Source organism: Carica papaya, chromosome 9 (assembly GCF_054855325.1).
Source record: "Carica papaya isolate Zhongbai chromosome 9, ASM5485532v1, whole genome shotgun sequence".
Taxonomy (NCBI): domain Eukaryota; kingdom Viridiplantae; phylum Streptophyta; class Magnoliopsida; order Brassicales; family Caricaceae; genus Carica; species Carica papaya.
The window spans coordinates 4042272-4065887 of NC_142317.1; the positions used below are offsets into that span (position 1 = coordinate 4042272).

At 34.9% G+C, this 23616-nt stretch overlaps 1 protein-coding gene across 1 annotated transcript; it reads left to right on the plus strand.

Annotated features, from left to right (window-relative positions):
• Positions 1–4313: 4313 nt before the first annotated feature.
• Positions 4314–23001, plus strand: LOC110823115 (2-oxoglutarate (2OG) and Fe(II)-dependent oxygenase superfamily protein). Its single transcript, XM_022053421.2, has 9 exons — positions 4314–4911; positions 7162–7209; positions 11481–11657; positions 11793–11943; positions 12387–12473; positions 20388–20512; positions 21599–21717; positions 21895–22006; positions 22647–23001. The coding sequence occupies exons 1-9, from the start codon at positions 4588–4590 to the stop codon at positions 22680–22682; spliced, it is 1179 nt and encodes a 392-aa protein (XP_021909113.2). The 5' UTR covers positions 4314–4587; the 3' UTR covers positions 22683–23001.
• The last annotated feature ends 615 nt before the right edge of the window (positions 23002–23616 follow it).

The following is a 23616-nucleotide window of genomic DNA, read 5'->3' on the forward strand; positions in this document are numbered from 1 at the left end:
GTCTAGTGGTAAGCCCGTAAGGTCGTCTTGAAATACATCTAAAAAATCTCTTACCACCGTTATCTCCTAGAGCGTGAGTCTCCTACTCCCATTCCCTATTAAAGGCACGCGTAAGGTATTAATCCTATACAATTATCAATTCAAGACTATTCGATACAATATCTCGAACCCATTATTATTATTATTATGATTATTATTATTATTATTACTACATAGTAAAAGACTCATTGTGAGGGATCTTAAATACCACTCTTTTACTGAAATAATCTACGTGGATATGATGTGCAACGAGCCAATCCATACCCATTATTATAATGAAATTTTCAATCTATAGTAAAATTAAATTTACTTTTAATTTCCTTCCCGCTATTTCTACCCCACATGACTCAAGCATTCATTGGTACACAACGCGCCACTAGTTGGCGTAGATACTACAAATATACGATTTAAAATGTTGGTTTTACCTTTAACTTAGATGCAAACATGGGTGAAATGAATGAATGCGTGGCTCCAAGGTCAATTAAAACTCTAGTGGAAAAACCTGAAATATAAAATATACCTTGTATTACTTCTGGAGTCACGACCGCCTCTTGAGCAGTCATGGTGAATACATGTCCCTGAACCATCGGTCTACTAGGCTCCCTAGGCAAGGGGCAGTCACATACAAAGTGCTGAATACTACCACATCGGTAATAGCCCAGACTGTCACTCAAGCACGGACAATCTTCATGGTTCTTACTGTATCATGCATAATTTATATTTTTTGAAGGTATCTGATGGCTTGGAGTTAGATCATGTATAGTTCTCTGTCTCTTTTCTGTTTAGCCAGGCGGTGGTGGTCATCTATAACTGAAAAATTCTCTGTTATACTCAGTGTGTTCCCTATGAAGTGTTTCTACCAACTTAAATTTTCTAATACCATTTGATATGTGGGTAATCCAAACACTGCTACCTGGTGATACAGCTCGGGCCTCAACCTTGTCTCAAACCTCTTAACTTTCTTCGATTCATTCATCAGAATTTCGGGAGCAAACTGGCCCAACTTTATATATTTATCTGCATATTTGGCTACTGACAATCTCACTTGTCTAAAGTTCTGTAAATTTAACCTCTTTTCACTGTCTGAGAAAATCTAAAAAATATTCTGCATTGAAGACTTCAAGGAATACCTCCCAAGTGATGGGGGAAATCAAAGTTCCCTTCTTCAAGTTCCACCAACACTCTGCTAGCCCTCCTAACATAAATGTGGCCAGTTGTACCCTCTGTTCAGTTGTTATTACTATTACATCAAATAATTTTTCTATTATTTTTATCCAATCCTCTGCTACCCTACGTTGATTTACCCCCTGTTGTGAAAAGAAGGGTGAGTCTGACGGTAGTCTCTCTCTCATATCATCGTTGCTAATCTCTCAACCACTCTACACAACGGGTTAAAGTCCTCCTGATGGGCCACTAGTGTCCCGCCTGTGTTGCTAATAAAGCCCCATGGGTCTTTGTTGTTGGGAGGGGGGGGGGGGGCACTGTTTGGTACGGGGGCGCCCTTTGAAAAGCAGAAAGGGGCACCTGATGGAATGACGGTGCCTGTTACGAAGCCATTGTTGGATCTTGTGGAACCGGAGTGGGCTCCCGGCAGGTACGACCTCGACCCCTCTTCATCATTTCCCTTAGCCTACCTGTAGGACAACAGCCAGTGTCAGTGTTGCTTTGATATCAACTGAAACACCCCTAATTTATTCCGGAGGTGTTACGATGATCCCGCCCTTATATGCATTAAAGGTCATACACCATTATACAATCTATGCCTATCAAATCAATATGCACTTACACATAAATAGTATTTTAACTCATTCATTCATTCAATATTAAACTTTTTCAATCATATAACTACCCACACTACAAGCCACATACATCAAAATTTCCTCCCTATACAATCTACTTCTAGTTAATTACACAATAGTTCCAAAATCCAATATTTAGACTCCCCAAGCCATCTTCTCTATGTGCTAATCTTAGAGGAATGAAGTCCCAATCCAGCTTCCTGTCCTATATCATCTGTAAATAAGAGAAAATGAGCACACACAAATGCAATAAAGTAAATTCAAACATAGAACAAAGCATGGAATCTTGTAAATTGCCTACATCAATATCCCTATTTTTTAGCCCCTACTTTTATTAGTCTCCTTACTACCTCACATTCACACCCCATATTCGTACGTTTACTACAACCACCACTACACTCATCTTTACCCAAAAATCATTCGACCGCACTACACACCTACACCACACTATGCTCTAACCTACCATAACCTTTACCCATTTATATACCCATTCGTAAATCGTTTAAGATTCACTTTCCTGCACCTATTTACATAATTGGTTGCTCTCCCCCTCTTGGAACCTTTCTCGCACCCGTCTCCTCCTCCCTTCACGGATTCTCCACTTTTTTTCACTCACACTTTCAATCGAATCTTCCTATAACTGTAGTCTCTCATTCCCAACCTCCTATCTCTTCTTCCAACTCTCCACGTCGACCCTTACTCCATTGTAAGAATTAAAATGCTAAATACCGTTATAATGTTTAGAAGTTTGGATTTGTAGTACCTCTTGCTTCCATCGTTCTCAGCTCAGCCATAGTTTTCTTCCAATTCACTTGAATCAGCTCCTCCCTCTTCGACCCTCTCTCTCCCTATCCTTCCTCGATCGACACTTCTCTTTCCCTCTTCTTCTTTTTCTTTTTCTTTTCCTTTTTTTTTTCTATCTCCTCAACCTATTTATACTCACCCCTGTGACTCATCCCAACCGTCTATTTCCTTTTCCCTAATCTACACCGTCCTGCTCATTCTTCCCTCTCACTTTTCCCTCTCTTGTATTTTATATTTTACATTTATGTATATATATATATAGATAAATTTAACTCTCAGTTGTTACACTCATTGCGATTGATTAAATGGTTGAAAGTTATTGACCTATATTGCATACTAACTCATGAGTTGGAACTTTAATTTGATATTCAAAATTTAAGTATATAAATTATAATGAGATATCTTATATTAGATAACTTAAACTTTAAAACTCAAATACAAATATAATAAGCTCAAATTTTAAAATTTAAGTCACTATATTTGATTAAATGTTAGGAAATTATGGAGTAAAAATAAGTACTTATATTTTTTACTTGTAGTATATAAATTAAAAAGAAACATGTGCAATAAATATGAAAAAAAATAAAAATTTCCAAATTATAAAATTTATTATTGAGATAATCATAGCAATTACACATATTAAAACAACTAAAAAATTATCAAAATAAATAATTTTCTCTTTGTTTTCTTGTTTTTTTCCTTTGAAAAAATATTAATTCATTTAAAAAGGTAATCAACAATTATATTGCGGAAGTACGAAAAAGATAAAGTGAGATTTGTTGAAAAGCTATAATTTGTTAATAACTTGCATTTTCTTTACAATCAATATATTAGTTACTTGATTATAAAATATAAGAATTTAGTTCATATGGAAAGATGTAAAAATATATTGGATTTATCAAGAATATCAAGTAACATCACAAATTCTTTATAATGTTGATGTTTATAAGAGAGTTAATAGGATACATTTTAGGCATTCCCTTTAATAATAAGATTCTACATACTTCTTCTTCATACCAAATCAATATCTAATCTTAATGCTAAAAACTATACAAATTATGTATTATTAGATAAAAATAAATGTCGCATGATTGTAAATATTACTATACTATTGTAGTTTTTGTATATTGCACTTAAATTTGTTTACCTTTATACAAATTTATTTATCCTTAATTGACCTAAAATTTGAAATTTATATGAATACGAGCATGTCGTGGAACAAGAACAATACACATCTTCAATTAATGTATTCAATCCTAATTTGGTGGGTTTATAAGATAAAAATAAATATAGCATATTTGTAAATATTATTTTAATATCGTACTTCATCGAACATTACTCGTAAAGTTTGAATTGAATGTGAGGAATTAGGAGGCTTGTGTTGTTTTTGTCTATGACATGTTTACACTCATATGCATTTTAAGATTTAAATTAATAAAAGATAAATAAATTTATATATTCAGATTTTATATATATTATATATATAATTTGAAACTATGGATAATTAAATTAACATATTTTACATGTTTTAAATAACGCATATATTGCATGCACTGAATGTTAAAATTTTGATAGATAAAAAAGATGAAGCCGCATATTTTAAACGGGCTACATTACATGCATTATTACACACGTTAAATTTCAAAATTTAAGTAGATAAGAGAGAAATAAAGTGGCAAATTTCACAATATGATGTAATTTGCAAGGGACCATAAGAAAATAATAGTAAAATAAACACCGGCTATTTGAAACTACCGGCTTTGCCAAACCCTAACTGTCACAGAAGCCCAACCTCTTCTCCCATTTTTTCTACTCCGAGAAATCTCGCTTAGATTAATCTGTATCGAAAACCCTAACTCGCTTTGAGAATTTCCGGTTTTACTCCCAATGCTATAGACAGAATCCCGGTTTTTCATAGTAATTCCCCATTTCGACCTTCACCATCATGTCCGGTGATCGCCGGGAGGTTCATACGGCGACCGGAAGCGAAGGGAACGGCGTCCTTGCAAGGGGCTTGAGCCGAGCTCCTCCTCCGGCTATGAATCCGGCACCAGCGGCACTGATGTCGAGCCAGAGGCTGCGGCTGAACCCTAGCAAGGACCACAAGCCCGAGAGCTATGACGATCTACATCTAGACTTCAGTCCCTCTATTTTCAGTTCGTTGGAGAGGTACTTGCCACCGAGCATGCTCACTCTGGGTCGGGACGATAAAGTGAAGTTCATGAGGGAGATTCTGTTGAAGTACTTGCCGCACGGAGAACGCACCAGAGTATGTCTCTCCATTGAATTTCATGGTTTGATTATTCTTCTTGTTTTCTGTTTAAATTATCCAAGAATGTGAACAGCAAAAAGTTATTTGTTTTATATCCATATTAAATGTTAATCTTTATTTTCTAAATTTGTATACCCTTGGCGAATTATTGTGACCATGTGGCCTATGAGTCCTTTTTCTTGAGTTAAGGGTTTTGTTGTGTTTGAGAAAATGTGGCTGTTTTCTTGCCTAACAGGCATAGTCGTCAATAAAAAGTATGTGGGAGTGTCGTTTAAATGTGGAATTACTGATATGCCCTTGCTCTGTACTTCTTTAGCTAAGTGCTAACATTGTGGAAATATACTTCCCGACTCTGTTGTCTTAGCTAGGTCTGTTACCTACCTCTTTAACACTTTGTTTAGGAGCTCAAGGAAGAAAATAAATTAGTAGTTTTTGAAGCAAAAGAGAGCAAACAGAGTAAGGAAGTTAGTTAGTTAGTTTGTTAATTATAACAAGGAAGTTAGCTTTTGATCCAATGTTATTTGGTTCAAGTGAGGAAGGTAAGCTAGAGATTTGCTTAATACGACAAAAATATGCTTCCATATCGAAAGATACGTTATAATTTATTACAAAAATAAATAATTAAGAATTTTTATCAGAAACATATAATGTTAAACTAATTATGAAACCTCACAAGTCCCAATTCCCAATTTGGGGTTGGGTACCCGAGGGTGAAGAGAGTAAAGGATCAGTTTAATGATCCCTTGCTTTACCCATTAGCTGTATTAGAAACCAACGAATAGGTTTATTATTAAACTCTACCATTCTTTGCCTACTTTGCTCTAAAAGTTAATCTTTCAAACAAATGTAACATCGATAGCAGGATGTATGTAACATTGATTCTCTTCCATAAACTGTAACCATGTATGCTGTGATCCAGTAAATTGGAATTATGTAAATCTTCCCCATACCATTTGTGAACAATCAGTTTTCTCTAAAAACTATTTTCTTTGTTCAAAAATCTCCAAGTCCATTTACTAAGTAAAGTTTGATTAAATGTGATAACAGATTTGATTCCCAATCCTCCGGAAACAGTAGGTTTCTTGAGATACTCCCATCTGACAAGGTGGATTTTCCTTTTGTTGATCTCATCATCCCAAAGGAAGCGATTTTGATAGCTTCCAATTTTTTTACAGTATTTTTTGGGATGCACAATACTGAAAGAAAATAAATCGGAAGATTCGATAGAGTGCTTTTAATGAGTGTTAATCTTCCTCCCTTGGAAAGAAAGTTTCTTTTCCAACCAACAAGCTTATTCTCAACAGATTCTATAATTGAATCCCAACTTCTCCGATCTTTGTACGATCGATAGCAGGATATCTAGCTTTTAGTTACTGAATATCTGTTCGCTAAAATTTAACTTGCTGTTTATGTCTCTCTTTGATTTTTGTATGTCTTCTCTTATTTGTCTGTCTGATGATAGCTTATCCTCCTATGGGTTTCATTTCCGTCTTCATTTTATATTATAGCTTTTTTCTGTAAAAAAAAATTATAGCTGGTACATTTTAGACAGCTATGCAAGTTGTTCAGTGTATAATAATAGCTCATGATTTTTTGAAATTAGTAATACAAAGGAAGGCAAGATATAGTTTTGGTTAAAAAGTAAAATGGGAAACTAAAGTCATGAGCTTTCTATCACACTCAATCCATCCATGGAAAATTCGAAAGTGATGTCTACAAACAACAGGTGCCTCAATGAGGATAACACAGATCTGTAGTATATTGGACCAATCTGAAAAACAATGTTCAACTTCGATATTAATTCTTATTGTTTAATTTGGCTCTAAGCATATTATCTAAGCTATTATCAAAATGCATATAATTTTTTTTCAAATTGAAGGTTCTTTATGATTTTTTTTTCTTTTCCTTTCTTTCCTACAGCTGAGGTGTAAACTTAAACATGGACTTTTTAGTGGTTCCTATAGATGCAATTTTGGAGGAAAAAGGTGATTTTGTTATAGAAGAATAACTTGCTTTGATTGCTAAGGGGTCTAAGCTTAAATTGGCGCCAGGGGTTGTTATTATTTTATTGATGCAAGTACTTTTGCCCCTGGCAAGCAAGTCATGCTTGACTTATTCTTTGGGATGTTGTTGGCCATTATAAATTTATGTTGCTTCAGCATTTTTTCCCCCTATCTTTTTATGTGAATGAAGAGAGGTTGTGGTCCTCCAAATTTTTTATGACGCTCATGCCATGTTATTTAACAGGTTCAGAGACACAGAGAATACAGGCAGAAGATTATATCAAGTTACCAGGTGGGAAGCATGGCATCTCTTTGCTAGTTTTTCCTGTTTCATTACTTCAGCAAATATTTATTTCTTATTCATTGGATTTAAAGATGTTGATAGCCAGCTGCCCGAAAGAACTCAGATTGCTTAATTATTACCCACTCATAGTCATCTTTCATAAATTTGTCCTTGCTACTTCTTCTAAACATCCCCTTTAGTAAAAAGTGTGTGACTACTGAAGTCAGAGTTTTATCTCAGGTTTTTAGATGCTTTATTCCTGAATCCCTAATTATTATCTTTTTAAAATTTTCTTCCATTTTCTTTTTCTTGATTTTCAAATGGTAAAACAAAAGATATCATATATTGTTTCAATAACATCTGATAGATCTCGTGGCATTTGGAGACTGCTGTCTCTGACAGACAACCTGCACAGCTGCACCATTAAGAATAAGGATAGAAAAAATCAGGTGTTGGAAGTTCTTGTAGCTGAAACAAACAAATTGCTGGTGAGGACTAAGACCTAGTTAATTGGTTTAAGGCTTCTGCTAATATAACATTCAATAGGTATATATCATAAGTCTACAAAGTTGCTTCATCTATCATGATCAGAATGGCTTCTCTTGATATGGGTTATTGCTATAGCAGTATCTAATGGAAACTGGTTGACAGTAAGCAGTTATTGCAATTCACTGGTGTTTGTATATTAGTCACTTTACTAGGTGTTTTTTTGTAGAGTTCCTGACAGAGCATGGAGTTCCTAAAGCACACATGAGCATCCCCAATCAGGACACTGGTTGCTAGAAGAAGCTAGGTCTTTATGTAGCTCAGTTGGCATTAGACACCTGAATTGTCTAAAATATGTGTAACTGCAGGAGTAAGAGTAATCTTTTGAAGATAAAAATTTATATGAATATTGCAGAGAAGACACAATTGAATTGAGGCATGGAATTTCTCAGGAGGAAAATATGTGTATGCATGTAGAAGTTCTTAAGTATTTCCATGTCCTATATTTGAGGGTGCTACTCCTTTTATGCAGCCAGTTTTAAGATCTAATGTGTTTGGAAAGTTACTACTTCTTGTTGCATACAGTTAAATTCTATGCATACCTTCTGGAACTTTAGAATGATGGGGAACTGAGGTGGTATAGAAATCATCATAGTAGTATGGTGCTGTCTCAAGGCCTGGTGGAATGATATGCTTATGAAGCAGAATTGCTGGCTCTGTGTTATGGTCCCTACTTTAGGATCTTGTTATGAGATCATTTGGCATGGCTTATTAAGAGAGAATCTGAGGATCTCCAAGAGTTTGAAAGACTCAAGAAAACTCTTCTAAAATTATTTTCTGCTTAGCCTCGTTATTTCTTGCAGACGTACATACAGACTGGATATTAACTTTTCTCTTGAGATCAGGAACACCAAGACAAGTTCAAACACTGTGAACTGTCTGTCCAAACTTTCTATCCTAACTGACACTGATGCTAGATAGACATAATATCAATGAAATAAACATAGCAAAATAAACATTTATTAACAGCTCCAGCCTTAAGTCTTCTTCATCCTCCACTGGTAGACTTCGTCAATGCCACAATACTATGGCACATAGCATCACGCCCTCCCTCCAGCGTAAGCTTACAGTAGTAGTGGGCCATATGCCCAGCTTATTTTCTTGAAGCTTCAGCTGGAAAAAGACCTTCCTAGTAAGTCTGAACTTCATGCTCAGCTCAACATCAATTAATGTTGCTAAGGGATTTTGAAAAGTTCCTGTTCCTTATAAGGTAAAACCCATTTGCTTGGAGAGCAATTCATCAAAGGTTTAACACGAACAATTTACTACAAGTCTGCCGTCATAATCGTGCCCTTTCTCCTAATACGTGTGTGATATGTTAGAGAGGCAGGGAAATGCATGCAGATTTGTTCCTTTATTGCACTATGGCTTTTGAGGTTGTGGACTGTTGTGTTAAAGATGTTTGGGGGTTCTTGGGTACTGCCTCCAACTGTTGATTACTTCTTGAGCACGTTTATTAAAGGTGATGGGGTGAGGAAGGTAGCCAAACCTCTTTGGTATGGGATCGTCTTTGCAGGCCTTTGGAGCATTTGGCTGGAGCGTAATTCGATCATTTTTAATAACAGGAATCCCTTATGTTATGCATTGTGGGGAGGGGCAATTTTTTCTGCCATTGTTTGGGCTAAAGTGCATGATCATTTTTCAGACATTTCTGTTACTGACTGCTATCACTGCTGGGATATTTTGATACAAGATATGTAGCTTCTCTGCTGAATGTTTTTTTCTGTTTCCTTTTTCTGCTCTTTTTTCTGTATGTTGGGTATGGATTTTCTTTTCCTTTCTAGCTTTTATGGGGTTTTTTGTTATTCTCTTTTTATCTTTGATGAGAGGATGTCTCTTCCTTCTTAGATGCACTTTTTCTCTACCATCTCAATAATTTCTTCTTCTTTTATCAAAAAGAAAAACGTATGAACTTTAATCTAACTATCTCTGATTCTTGAATGGGGAAGGTTTGTGGTGTAAGACTAGGAATGAAGCGTCGAGGTAGCAAAGGCAATATAAGCTCAAACTCCACTGGTTGGAGGCAAACACTTGGGTTCATAAAGATTACTAAAAACAGAGCCAAGAGATGCTGTGTTTCTTCTCTATCCACATCCACCGTTGTGCTGCGGTAGATAAGTCTCTTGGTCAACCCCACTTAGATTCTCTTGTACCGTGTGATGTCAATTGCTGCCCACTTCCAGGAAGCATGGAAAATCCCGTGTAATAGAGAGACTTAGAACTGCAAGTGGCAGCAACATTAAGTCAAGCAAACCCAAAAGCAAGGGAAGTTGTTGACAAACTTTGATCATTTTCTTTTTCCCCTTCTTGTGGAGCACTCTGGTGTTATCAATTCTTTGTAATGCCAAGCATTTCAACTCTAACTTGTTTTTGAAATAAAAACTGAAATACAAAGACTTTCAACTTTAACTTGTTAAGAGATAGACTGCACTTTTCAGTGGTCACCTCTCTTCCAGTAAGAAGAGCAAGATAATCAAATTTGCTCTTTTAGTATCTCTGAAACTAGGAGCTTGAATAACAGATACCTGTACCATTTGGCAGGAAGGCACCTGAAGTTGAATGGATGAAGATTTCGAGATCTTTGTGCCAATATGTTTAGTTTAGGAATGTGAAATTTGATATTCTACTCGGGCAAAACAATTTTTACAACCATGAGCTGGAACAAAATTTAGTCACAATTAGTAACCCACAATCCCTTTTCTTGTCTCTCTCCATTTTGGATTTGTTAAGTTTCCATTCTTGGGTGTCAACCCGTTGTCTGCATCTATCCCACCTTTTTCTTCACTACATCTCCTCTGCCTTTTCTATGATCCGCCAACTGTTCCTTGGATAATCCTTCCAGCCGATTCATCAACACTTCTTTTGGCCAGCAAAAGTTATCCTGTCTTGGTCCCGCCCAGGATGTTCATTTGCTCAATCCTCCTGATACCATTCAAGAAAATTTGATGTGATTGACCTTTAGAATCGTGTTACTATTAAGAGATAATCCAAGGATCTCAAAAAGTTTGAAAGATGAAGAAAACTTTTATGTTATTACTTTTCTAGTTAGCCTCTTTATTCCTTGCAACTAATACTAATTTACATAATATAATAAAACAAAACATAACAAAAGTAAACTTTTAGTAGTTGACAGCCTTAACCTCAGTTCTTTTTCTTCCTCCTCTGGTAGGCTTTGTCAAATGGCAAAATACTATTAACACTTTGGTTTAGGTTTTAGAAATTCATATGGAGTTTTCTATTTGAGATATTCTGAGAAGGTTAATATGGGAATATTAGGTTGTAACAACACACTTACCAGAGGAAAAAGGAAAATGGTCATAGAACTTCTCTATAACAAGGTGGTGGACCTTTTTTTCCAGGACTTGGGCATCCACTGAATGAATTGACTTGAAACACAATGAGGAGCTTCCTCATGAGAATGTGTTTTCTCTACGAGCTTCTTTTTCCCTACTGCATGAATCATTGTGCTGTAAGTTGTGGCGTTTGGAGTGCCTTGTTTTGATAAGGTTGTGTTCTTATGCCTGGATGTTTCCAGTTATTCTCTTCCCTTCCCAGCTGCATGTGCTTATAAAGATTTATCTCGATGAAATATCAGTGCATGATATATATGACATGATGGTTCGTGCTTCGGAATGCCCTGCTTATTTATGTGCAAATGGATATCTTCTTGTTTTCTGCCTTTAGATTTGACTATACGTGTTCTGTTCTCTCTTTTTTTTCTTTTCTTTTGGCAGCCATTACATAGGGAGTTATATAATCTGCACCCTGCAGCTTTTTTTGTTCCTGAATTTCTCAGAGCAATAAATGATAGTACAGAGGACAGCTTCAGAAGAATTATGTCTGAACCGTCTCCAGGGGTGTTTATATTTGAAATGCTTCACCCTCACTTTTGTGAACTATTGTTGACTGAGGTGACTTCCATCTTTCTGCTTTTCCGCACACATATCTACGTATATGTATATTGCCTAGCATTTAGAAGTTTCTTATATATAAGTACTATCTAGCTTTTCATTTGTTCATTGCATTTATTCTCTTACACTGCCTAGGTTGAGAACTTTGAGAAGTGGGTTAGTGAAAAGAAATTCCGAATCATGAGGCCAAACACAATGAATAAGTATGGTGCTGTTCTTGATGATTTTGGCCTAGAAACCATGCTTGACAAGCTTATGGAGGGCTTTATTCGTCCTATATCAAAAGGTTGTTCATGATTGCTCCTAGTGAATATGCTTTTGCTCCTATATTATGTTTGGTTCATTTCTTATTCCATTTCCAGTCAATTCTACTTCTAATTCTTATAATAGTTTTGAAAATATAATTAGAATATAATTTGTTCATTTAATTATTACTAGCCTCACCTTGAATTACTTGATGTTGATAATTCAATTCCTAGCTTCAGAGTTAGGAATATATTGTCACTACTAAGAAATTAAGTATGACATGGTGGAAACTTAAACATAAATTATGTTCAGTTTATGCATATTGTGAATAGTAGCTAAAACTTGAAAATGATTATGAATCGAATGAGACTTTACCCAAACACAACCATGCTGATGTTGACAGTTTTTCATAAAAGTCTACTTGTTATAAAATAAATTAAATATACTTTTAATTAAATCTAGTGCTTTATTCTTCATGCACAGTTTTCTTTCCGGAAGTTGGTGGATCAACTCTTGACTCTCACCATGGTTTTGTAGTTGAATATGGAACCGATAGGGATGTTGACTTGGGTAGGTGTTTCCCTTCTTGCTTTGTTTTAAGATTGATTTTCTGCAGATTTATATAATCAAGCTACAGCTTTGAGTATCTTTTATATGATATGCTTTAACTGACTTTTAAATTTAGTTCAGCAAGGAATGCAATACCAGTATTAATCATAAACATTCTTGATGTACGACAAAGAGAATTTGAATGTAAGACTTAAAGAAAATTATTTAGGAATCAAGTCTAGAGATCTTGGATCTCAATAATTAAATCAGTAATTCAATGTTTTCATAATGATCATATGAATAATCTACCTAATAACTAAATTAGGATACTCAATTTTTAGGTACAAAAATACAATCAAAATAAGAAATCTTTGTAGGAATTCCACTAATAGGAAATAGCTAAGTAGTTGAATGACTAAAATAGAAATAACTAAATAGCATCCTACCTAAATAGGAAATAGTAAAGTCATATTAATAATAAGTTTATAGTTAGCAATTACTAAATAAGCTAAGGACCTTAATAATAAATAAATATTACATTTACATAAATATCTTTGTTTTTTGAAATATTATACAAAGATCTTCGTCATTGAAATATGTTCAATTTAATATCTTCTTGCTCTGCATCATTCTGTCTTTCTTGGTGAAAACTTGACCCCAAGTTCTGAAATTTTGAAGTAGAAAGAATCTCAAAATTGGGACTTGTCTTCTAACAATCGAAGCTTATGAAACTTGAAATTGTTATTTAAAAAAAAGGAAGGCTTCCAAAATAATGGATTTCACAGACATAGTAAACTGAAGAGTAACCAACCTTCTCATTGTTGTTAAGAGCCAAATAAATTTTGGGGCAGTATTTTCTCTTGAGGTCTCTTTCTTCTTGAAATCAATGGGAATGTCATCGTTTTCAATCTCAATACATCATTGCTTCTAGCTAAGTCGAGAGATCTATCATTAGGTGGCTCACTTCATATAATATAAATAACAACATCTTTCACAATTAGAGATGACAATGTGTCTGTTTTGGGGCGGGTCTTTGAAGTCCTTATCCGATCCGCAACCATATGAGAACATGAACTTACCTTGAATCCCAGACAAGTTCATTACTTTTGGCATAATTTTTGGCCTGTCTTGGTTTTTGCGAAGAATTTGAACCTAGTCTACATGTTATGTGCGAATTAATTGAAATAGATTTAATTAAGATTATAATTAGTTAATTAACTAATTAATTAAGTTAACAACAAATTCAATAATTGGACATAACTTAATTAAAATACAAATAATTCGACGTAATTTTGTATTTTTTAATAAAAAAAGATTTTAAAAAATATCATTTAAAATATTATATAGAGGTGGGTTGGTTTCAAATGAATCGACCTTCTTGGTACAACACAAATTACTAACCAACCCGTCTTGACCTAGATCCGAACTATTTTAAAAAACTGAAACGGCGCGAAGTGGGTAATGGTCAATGGAGGTCTGTCAGCCTTCTTCAAGGCTTCTAGAGGCCTCAAATAGGTTGATCCATTAATCTCCCGTACTTTTCACTGTGGTCATGGAAGTTCTGAATTAAATATTGATAAGAGTCAAAGTTAGAATTATTCAGAGGCCAGAAATGGGGAAACATGCTGAGGAGGTGCCCTACCTACTTTTTGCAGATGATACTATTTTATTATGTGAGCCAGATAAAAGGTTTATGCTCAATCTTATGTTTGTAGATGGGTTTCCAAGCGATTTAGGGAGTCATCATCAATTTTACCAAATCTGAGATGGTTAGATTGGGGGATGAGAGTGATTTTGACAATTTGGCGAGGGTCATGGGCTGTAAGGCAGTTAAATTGTTGATTAAGTATTTGGGACTACCATTGGAGGCCAATTTTGAAGATGTGAGGATATGAGATCATGTGGTGGCTAGGTTTGAGTAGAAGTTAGCAGGATGAAAGAGAGCTCTTATTCTAAAAGGGGGAGATTTGCACTTATAAAAAAGACACTGGGTAATTTACTGATTTATTATATGTCCCTCTTGACTATCCCAGTGAGCTGGCTAAACAATTGGAAGCTATTCAAAGTAGATTCTTATGGGCTGATTCGAAAGGAAGAAGAAGACACCATTTGGTTGCATGAGACATAATCAAGAAGCCAATATCCTAAGGAGGTTTGGGGTTACGATCCTTGGTTGAGATGCATGTGGCCTTACAGGGTAAGTTGTTGCGGAGTTTGATGAAAGAAGATGGTGTGCTTTGGAGAAGGATGATAAAAGCGGAATTCGGAACAAATGGGAGAGGGTGGTTTACAAGAGCTTTGTCAAGACCACATGGGAAAGGTTTGTGGAAAAAAATTAGAACCAGCCGGGACAAGTTCCAAGTGTCTATCAGGTGGAAAGTTGGAAAGGGTGACAAAGTTAGATTGTGACAGGACTCGTGGTTGGAAGACGGAGCCCTTAGAGATCAATATCCTCATATTTTTGTCATGGCACAACAAAAAGACTTTATGATTAGTGACTGTTATAGGGAAGGATGACATTTTATTGTACTGAGAATTATCAACAACTGGGAGATCTATGGTTATGAAAAATTGCCAAGCACCTTATATCTCATGTCCCTGGACGAAAGCAACAACGATCCTGTATGGTGTCTCACTACTAATGAGTCCTTTTCGGTCAAAGTTTGGTCTAGAAAACGAAAAAGTCTTTAATTAAATGAGAAGGGTTAGTAAGCATATAATTGATGTCCATAATCATTGCTCAAGCCCTTTATTGTATGATGCCATAACACTACTAGCGACATTCATTTTCCATTTCATCAATCTAATTGGAAGACTTAACTATTAGAACCCAACATTGACATGTACTTAACCAGAACTGGAAATCAGTAAAAAGTAAATTAATTTGGAACAAATGAGAGATACCTGGAAAGAAGAAAATAATAGAGAGAGAGATAATTAGTGAGAGACAGAGGGAGAGAGTAAGAGAGAGAGAAAGTGACTGAGAGAAAGAGAGTAAGAGAGAGAAATAGAGAGAGAATAAGATTGAGATTGTAGAGAGAGATAGAGACTGTTAGAGAGATAGATTGTTAAAGAGAGAGAGACTGTTAGAGAGAGGTAAGATAGCCGAGAAGAGAGAAAGAGTGTTTGAAGAACACAAAGAGATAAAAAGAAGATAGATTGTTTGAGAATTATTTCCAGAAATTACATGTTTCTTTCATTTTACAATCCCTTATGTATATACACAAAATAGACATGAAATCCATATCAATCGTTGCCAGTGATGCCAGAAAGGTGAAGAGAGCCAATGTTTCAAAGGAGTTTTCCAGTTGGCTGCATTGAATGGAGGAAGAAGATGAAGAGTCGACTGCGTGAAGAAGAAAAGATTGAGAGAAGAGTCAGTCGGTTCACTGAATAGAGAAGAAGCGGTTCAGTGCGACCCAGTTTTTGGGGTTTTAATATTGCTTCCACGATCATGACACACATCCCTCTAGATCTCTGTGGATGCTGCCACATATCAATTAATTTTGGGCGGAAAGTTAATGCACGACTTACACTTGAAAAACCCTTTGGGTTTTGCTTTCTTATGGGCCATTCTATCTTCCTCTTTCTGCTCACGGTTTTGTTTGTTCTCTGCAGGTGATTTCACTGTTTTCTTCGTGCACCTTTTGCGATTTCTTGCTTTTCTACTTATTTTCCGATGCTTATAACCAGGTTTTAACAATATACTCTCCTTGAGCATCAACCTTGTCCAAGATTGAGCTTCAGCTTCCAAACATTTAATGTCAAATGATATTATTATTATATATAATTTTTTTTACTATGCTACAGAAGAACTCTCTACTATGTTTTAAGTTTATTTGCATTTTCCTATTGCTCTTCCTTCAGAGGTTGATCCTCTTCACATTCTCCTTCCTCTTCTTCACAAGTCTCCATTGTCATGGCTATTTTTTCTTTGCACTGATGCTCCGGAGAGTATTTTTTCCGCATCTATAGCCTCTTCATTTCTGAATGATTTGGACACCTCAAGAGTGTTGCTTTTTGGAAATTTTGAATTTTGGAAATATTTTTAGTGATGGGAACACTTACTTTGAGTTTGAGCGGGTTGGAAATAGTTAAAGAGTATTTTGGTTTATTATGAAGGTTGACGACATCTACTTCTTGTTCTTGTCAAAGGGCAAACTCAACTACTTGAGTCAGGGTGCATGACCTTTGCATCCTCACTGTCGTTCTGAGTTCCTTGTTCAGATCACTTGTAAAGATGAAAATAAAATATCTTTCAAAAAGTTTGGAGTTTTCTATTAGTTATAGAACCTCATTTCTTCAAAATTTTCTTGATATTGGAGAACGGTATCTTCTTGGATCAATTTGTTGAATTCCTCCACAATATCTACTTCAGTTAATTTTCCTAACCTTCTACATAATTCTATCTCAAATGTTTCCCATTCAAATATGTTAGTCATTTACTAACCTATGGAACCAAATATCCGACTTGTCTTCCAAATATATTGAAATTGTTTCCACTGTACTATCTTCTAAAATGTTGAAAACATGAAAATTCTTGTTGCATCTTCTAGGCCATATTCTAGGATTGTTCCCTTCAAAGGTAAGAATTTCAATTTTCAGGGTAGGGTTTCATGCTTAGTTGCCCCTCTTGTTTGAATTGCCAACTCCTATTTATTTGGTTCAAGGGTTTGGTAAAATTTCACTATCAATATTTAAAACAGAGGCAGATGGACTTTCCCAAGCAGCTGTTTCACCAATCCATGCACTGCCTTGCAAGAATGCAGTGAGCCTTTCCAATTGTTGGTCGAGCATAGCCAGTCTTTGGTCCATAATGGTTCTGGTTTGCTGCTGTGATTCATATATTTCGTACCTAATGTTCGAGAGCTTTTGATCCATCTCTCGCGCATATTTTTCTCTAAAGTGGCTTTCGTTTGAGGATTTGATGCTGTGACTTCATTCTTATTTTTCACTATAGTCACGAAACTTGCAAGAGTTCCTTCAAAATTAATCTGCTCTGATGCCAAGTTGTTACAGCCTGACCTTGGTATGTACTTCACTGGAACCAGAAATCAATAAAAACTAAATTAATTTGGAAGAGATGAGAGATATCTGGAAAGAAGAAACTAATAGAGAGAGAGAAAATTGGTGAGGACTGAGAGACGAAGAGACAAAGAGAAAGAGAGAGAGAAATAGAGAGATTGAGATTGTAGAGAGAGATAGAGACTATGAGAGAGAGATAGACTGTTAGATAGAGAGAGAGATAGACTGTTAGATAGAAAGAAGATAACTGAGAAGAGAGAGAGAGTAATAGTTTAGAGAGAGATGTGGCTGAGAGATAGCCGAGAAAAGAGAGAGAGAGTGTGTGTGTGTCTGAAGAACATACAGAGATAAAGAGAAAATAGATTATTTGAGATTCATTTCTAAAAATTACATGCTCTTTTTGTTTTACAATCCTTTATTTATATACATAAAATGGTACATGAAAATCCCTATCAATCATCACTGTTGATGTTGGAAAGGTGAAGAGTGCTGACGTCTCAGAGGAGTTTTTCCGGTCAGCTGCGTCGAATGGAGGAAGAAGATGAAGAGTTGGCTGCGTGAAGAAGAAACAGTTGAAAGAAGAGTTGGTCCAGTCACCGAATGAAGAAGAAGCAGTTCAGCAAAACCTGGTTTTTGGGGTTTTAAATACCTCCTCCATGATCGTGACACACGTCCCTCCAGATCTTTGCAGATGTGTCAATTAATTTTGGGTGGGAGTTAATGCACGACCGACACTTAAAAACCCTTTGGGTTTTGCTTCCCTGCGGACGGTTCTATCCATGTTTTTTCTTTATCCCCTGCAGCCTATTTCACTGTTTTCTTTGTGCACCCATCATGATTTCTCACTTTCCTGCTCATTTTCCAGTGTTCATGACCAGTTTGTAATATTAACATACATTTTTAATAAAATAGATTTGGTATGCATGAATAAATGTTAATTCATTATCCATATTATCAAAATGCCTAATATGTGAGTGGTAAAATGTAAATTCAACAAAACTAATCTCAAAAGGTGTAAGAGTAAACCAGAAAACTTAAGAACCAGTCTAGAAATGACAATAACCGGTCTGGAGTTGGCTGAGTCTGACAAGTCGGACTGGGTTGGAGTGCTTTGTTCTAGTCAATGAAGGCTTTGGAATTTCGAACGTATGGGAGTCACGAGCTGGCTTCTGGTGGTCTTTCATGCTGATTTTCTAATGAGGGATTCAACTAGAAACCTTGGTTCTGAATTTGGTGTTGGTGTCTCATCAAGGTTGGGAAGGGGAGATCTATCAGTTACAGCAATGTTCCAGTGGATTTCTGGTTTGTGAGGAGGATTCTAGCAATGAGAGACGCTAACATTTAGTGGGTAGGCTGGTTAGTAGCCTCTTCTATCAATTGCGAGGGAGGTATCGACCACCCCTCGTTGATGGATGGCAAATGTGCCAATCAAATTTTGTGTTTAATTTTCTTTTTTATTTTCGTTTTTTTCTTTAGCTTTTCCGGAGGAGAGACCAGAGGAGAGGAAATTCTCTTTAGAATATGTTGAGAGCGTTCTTGGTGTTACCTGAGGGAAGATGAGTGAATTTATTTAGCAAGAGAGCTTTGGGGAAACAGTGGTGGTAGAGAGAGGTTGGTGCGTGCCTGCAGGAGGAACAGTGTGTTTAAACCAAAAGCAGAGGTGTTTTTCAGAAAGGAAGCCGCTAAGTAAATTAAGGTAGCATGATGAATGGAACTTTGGCTCTGACATCAATTATTGTGTAGAACAAAGAGAACTTGAGTATAAGACTTAGAGAAAATTTATTGAATACCAAGACTAGAGATCTTGGATTTTAATAATTAAATCGATAATTGAAAATTTGAATAATAATCATATGAATAAGTTACCTAATATCTAATTAGGTATTCTATTTATAGACACCAAATTCTACCAAAATAAGAAATCTGTCTGTGAGAATTTCACTAAATAGAAAATAGCTACTTTATTGAATAACTATTATGTTCCTTGCTGACAGATTGAGTTATGGGCCTATGCCCATAAAAATCAGTAGGATCTTCTTGGTATTTTCTAGTTTTCCTTCCTTTATCTGTCTTTAATATTTAAGGACTCGTTAAGAGAGAATCCTACAATCTCTTGAATAAGATAGTACTGAGAACTTGAATAAAATTTTTCCAACATAAGTTGTGAAGCAGAAAACCATAGGTTTTACAAACAAAGGAAGAGCAGTTAATTCTGGCAGTTACTTCCAGAGTCAGCCAACTGCCCCCTATTTTTCTCCCTAATTTTCACCCATTAACACAATATAACTCTTAAACAATGCCAATTATCGTTTTTTTTTCCACTATTACACACCCACAATTACAACAAGGCAAAACAACCACATAAAAACAGTCATATAAAACAACACCTGCAGATTACATCATTTCTTTTTCCTTCTTTGGCACACCTTATCAAAAGGGGTTATCTTGCCACTGATGTTTGCATCAATGACCTAGAGAATAACTGAATAATGTCCAAACTAAGTAGGAAATAATAAACTCATCCTAATAATAAGTCTATAGTTAATAATTCCTAAATCATAGGAATGCATAAACATTACGATTACATAAATGTCTCTAATTATTGAAGCATGTCCAATTTAAAATCTTCTTGTTCTTGCATCAATTCTTTTATTTTGTAGTAAGATAGTAGTTTGTGAATATGACTCTCAGAAGAAACAACAAAAATAACTAGTTTCATAGCATATATATGTATGTTAGAAGAAAAAGAAAAGGCATAAGCACTAATTATTTTTCTTGGTCAATCATCCTTGTAAAAGAAGTTCGAATATGAGTCACTTATTTAATAGCACTGATGAGCTACTTTATTTACCTTTTCTTGTTTCTATCAAAACCAGTGGACTCTAAATTTAAGCAATTTCACACTTATAGGCTTTCATGTTGATGACTCAGAAGTAACACTAAATGTGTGCTTGGGTAAGCAATTTTCTGGTGGAGAGTTGTTTTTTCGTGGCACACGGTGTGATAAACATGTAAATACGGGAAGCCATGCAGAGGTAAGCTTGTCTTTAAGGTGGAAGTTTATTGAAGTTGATGGTAGCAAAGCAGATCTTGCTATTAAATATGTGGATAATATATTTCAAAATAAAACCTATGGGTGCTGTCATTAAGGCACGCTTTTTCTTTTCTTTGCCTTTTGTCTTGTCTCTTAAGATATAAGGTGTTGTAAATCATATCTCTTTTAAAAAATCATGGAATTGCAACGTGAAAGAGTTGCTTTCTCTTTATTGTATATTGCTGTCACACAATTGATTGGTTTGACCACCCAATTCTCGAGTTAAAAGTAAAAATATTTTGCATATGTTGTGATTGCATTTAATCTTTTTAATTTTCATTTAATTTCTAGCTATTAGTTACTTAATATGTAGATATTAGTGCTAATTTACATGTTTAATAGATAATTTAACTAACCTTACTAATATCTTCTATTTCACAATGATATATTTGTGTTTTCACCTGTTAAGAAAGAATTAAAAAAATAGTTGAATTGAATGTGGAATTAATTTATAGTTATACATTTTTTAATTTAAATTCTTATCTAATTTGTAGTGTATTCTCATTCCAATTTTTATGGAATTTATATCCAATTCTTGTTTGCATTTTGGTTGCTAGGTAAAAATGCCATTACAATTTAGTTATGCTGACTTAGCACGATAAGGATCAGTTGTATACTTTTTGAAAAAGAATTTGGGTAAACTAGAATCTTGTATGAAGTCATGACAAATTTTGTCTTCTACTATTTACTAAATTCCTTTATTTTTTTAAAAGAAAAATTACTAATTTTCTTCTTAACTTTGATGTAATTTAGATTATCGTGTGCTTACCCCCTCTTTAATGGACTTGGGATTGGAGCATCCAAACAAAATGACATTATTATTAATATTCTAATACTGTGGAATATTGTCAGAAGAGTTATGTAATTTTAGTAATCTTATTTTGCTAGTAGCTTTCTTGTGTTTTGGGATATCTAGTGTCAAAATAATTATGTAGTTCTAATAATCATATTAGGTTGGTAGCTTTCTTGTTTGAAAGACATTTAAATGATTACCCAAACTTTGACGGAACATTATTTGTAATGTCAGGAAGTCTTTGATTATTCTCATTTTCCTGGAAGAGCTGTGCTACATCGTGGTCGTCATCGACATGGTGCTAGAGCGACAACCTCTGGCCACCGGATTAATCTACTTCTTTGGTGCAGAAGGTATTAGATTTTGCTAGTATATCCTTGATGAATTTCTTCTATCAAATACCTCTTGGTAAGATTGAAACCTTGTGGCATTTCATTAGCTGTTCCTCCCACTTTCTAGCTTTTCCACAAATGTTGTTTATTCCATCTGTTTTTTTTTGTCTAAAATCCCATTCATCTTGTCCCTCGCAGTTCAGTATTCAGAGAGATGAAGAAGTACCAGAAGGATTGTTCCAGCTGGTGTGGAGAATGCCATCGTGAAAAAAGAGAAAGGCAGCGGTTGTCAATTGCAGCCACCAAAGTGGTATGTGACTTTACTATTACATGTATATGCACACATTGACATGGTAATAGGCAACCTAAATACCTTGCATTGTCAAGATATAGGGAGTTGAATGATTGCACCAAAACTCTTTTCTGCTTGTATAAAGTCTGAAGGAGACTGATAACAGCATACTTCAAGTAGGGAGCTATGTGAAGCCGAATTACTAGGACTCTCAGGTTGAGTTCGGATTTAAATTTTAATTATGTAATATAATAATGGGAATGTAATACAAATAGAATAGGAAACTTGAGTGAAAATAATATTTTAATATCAAGTCAATTTTACGTCCAATTCAAAATAAGTTTTTTTTAGAAGTACGAGTACAAATTTATCATGGTAGATTTGAAGATATGAATGGAGTTTATTAAATTCTGCATCAACTAATAAACTATGAGTAACTTCTGTAAACTATATAATTAAGATATAGGAATTGAATAAGACTAGAATAAGCTTGAATTGAACGTAATGTAACCAGGCTTTTAGGATTGCTTGTCATTACTGTGCCTCCTCTTCCTCTTTTATGGGAAGCTTCCGTTCTCATATTTAGTATTTCTCTTGATTCTAACTAATGTTTTATCAAAATTTCAAACTGGATTTTAGATGGGTTGATTTTCTGCAGGAATTGCTTCGGAGGGATGGTGAATCTGCAACCTGAGTCGAGTATTTATAATCGAGATGTCTCTGTAAAATTATGTAGCTGTAATCATAATTCAGATGCCAATTGCGTATTGACTTTTCTGCTTCATCTTAACAGGAAAGGTGGGTGTATGTACAATCTTTGTGTAGTAGTAGTAGTAGATGGGATGGCTTCCATTGTAGCAAACATTTCGGAAAGTTCTGTAAATTTTTAGATCATGGTCTTGAACCATTTCAGTGGTTGTATTTCAGAAGCCATTAAATAGCCAATTGAATTGAGTTTTGTAATATCCCCGCTCCTTTCCAATGATTGACTATAAAATTTATTTATTTTTTCAGCTGAAATGCTAGAGGATGCCAATCTCTCAAGGCAGGATCTTTGTTCTTATTCATAGCCAGTTCATAGTGTAGTTTAAACTATAGTTTTAACCTTAATGGTTTGGAAAATTCAAATATAGTATATTTTTTTAGCAGTTCAGAATTTTGCAGTTTTTTAGTCAATTAATTTAATTATTTCTATTTTTTTTTAATCATTTGTTCATTCATTTTGACTTGAAACTTTACATTTCTGCGTTTAACCCTAGTAAATTGAAGAGTACCAATAGGAAAGGAAATTATAGGATAAATTTAACGTGTTTGATTCGTTTTGGGTTAATTTTATGGGTCAAAGAGTGCTTTTTTTTTTCCTTTTTCCATTTAATTTTCTCCATTAAAGAAAAAAAAAATTTAAATGAAAACTTCATTAGCTTAATTATTCACACTCAAATGGACACACTTTTGTAGAGCTACAACTGTAAATTATATATTTTAGGCAATAATTATTTGGTATGCTGTTTCCAATTCTTTTTAACTTATTCAATTACTTGTTAACTATAGTGGAGATATACTTTTAGATATGATGAAGAGTATGTGGAAGTTGGGGGTTGAATGGAGGCACGAATTTGGTCACAAAA

What these genes read in the sequence shown, in the direction of transcription:
- LOC110823115 (XM_022053421.2), top strand. Translation starts at nt 4,588, where the DNA reads ATGTCCGGTGATCGCCGGGAGGTTCATACGGCGACCGGAAGCGAAGGG. An exon ending in CGATAGGGATGTTGACTTGG is followed by an intron (nt 12,474 to 20,387) that starts GTAGGTGTTTCC and finishes TCACACTTATAG; the next exon opens with GCTTTCATGTTGATGACTCA. An exon ending in ATACGGGAAGCCATGCAGAG is followed by an intron (nt 20,513 to 21,598) that starts GTAAGCTTGTCT and finishes TTGTAATGTCAG; the next exon opens with GAAGTCTTTGATTATTCTCA.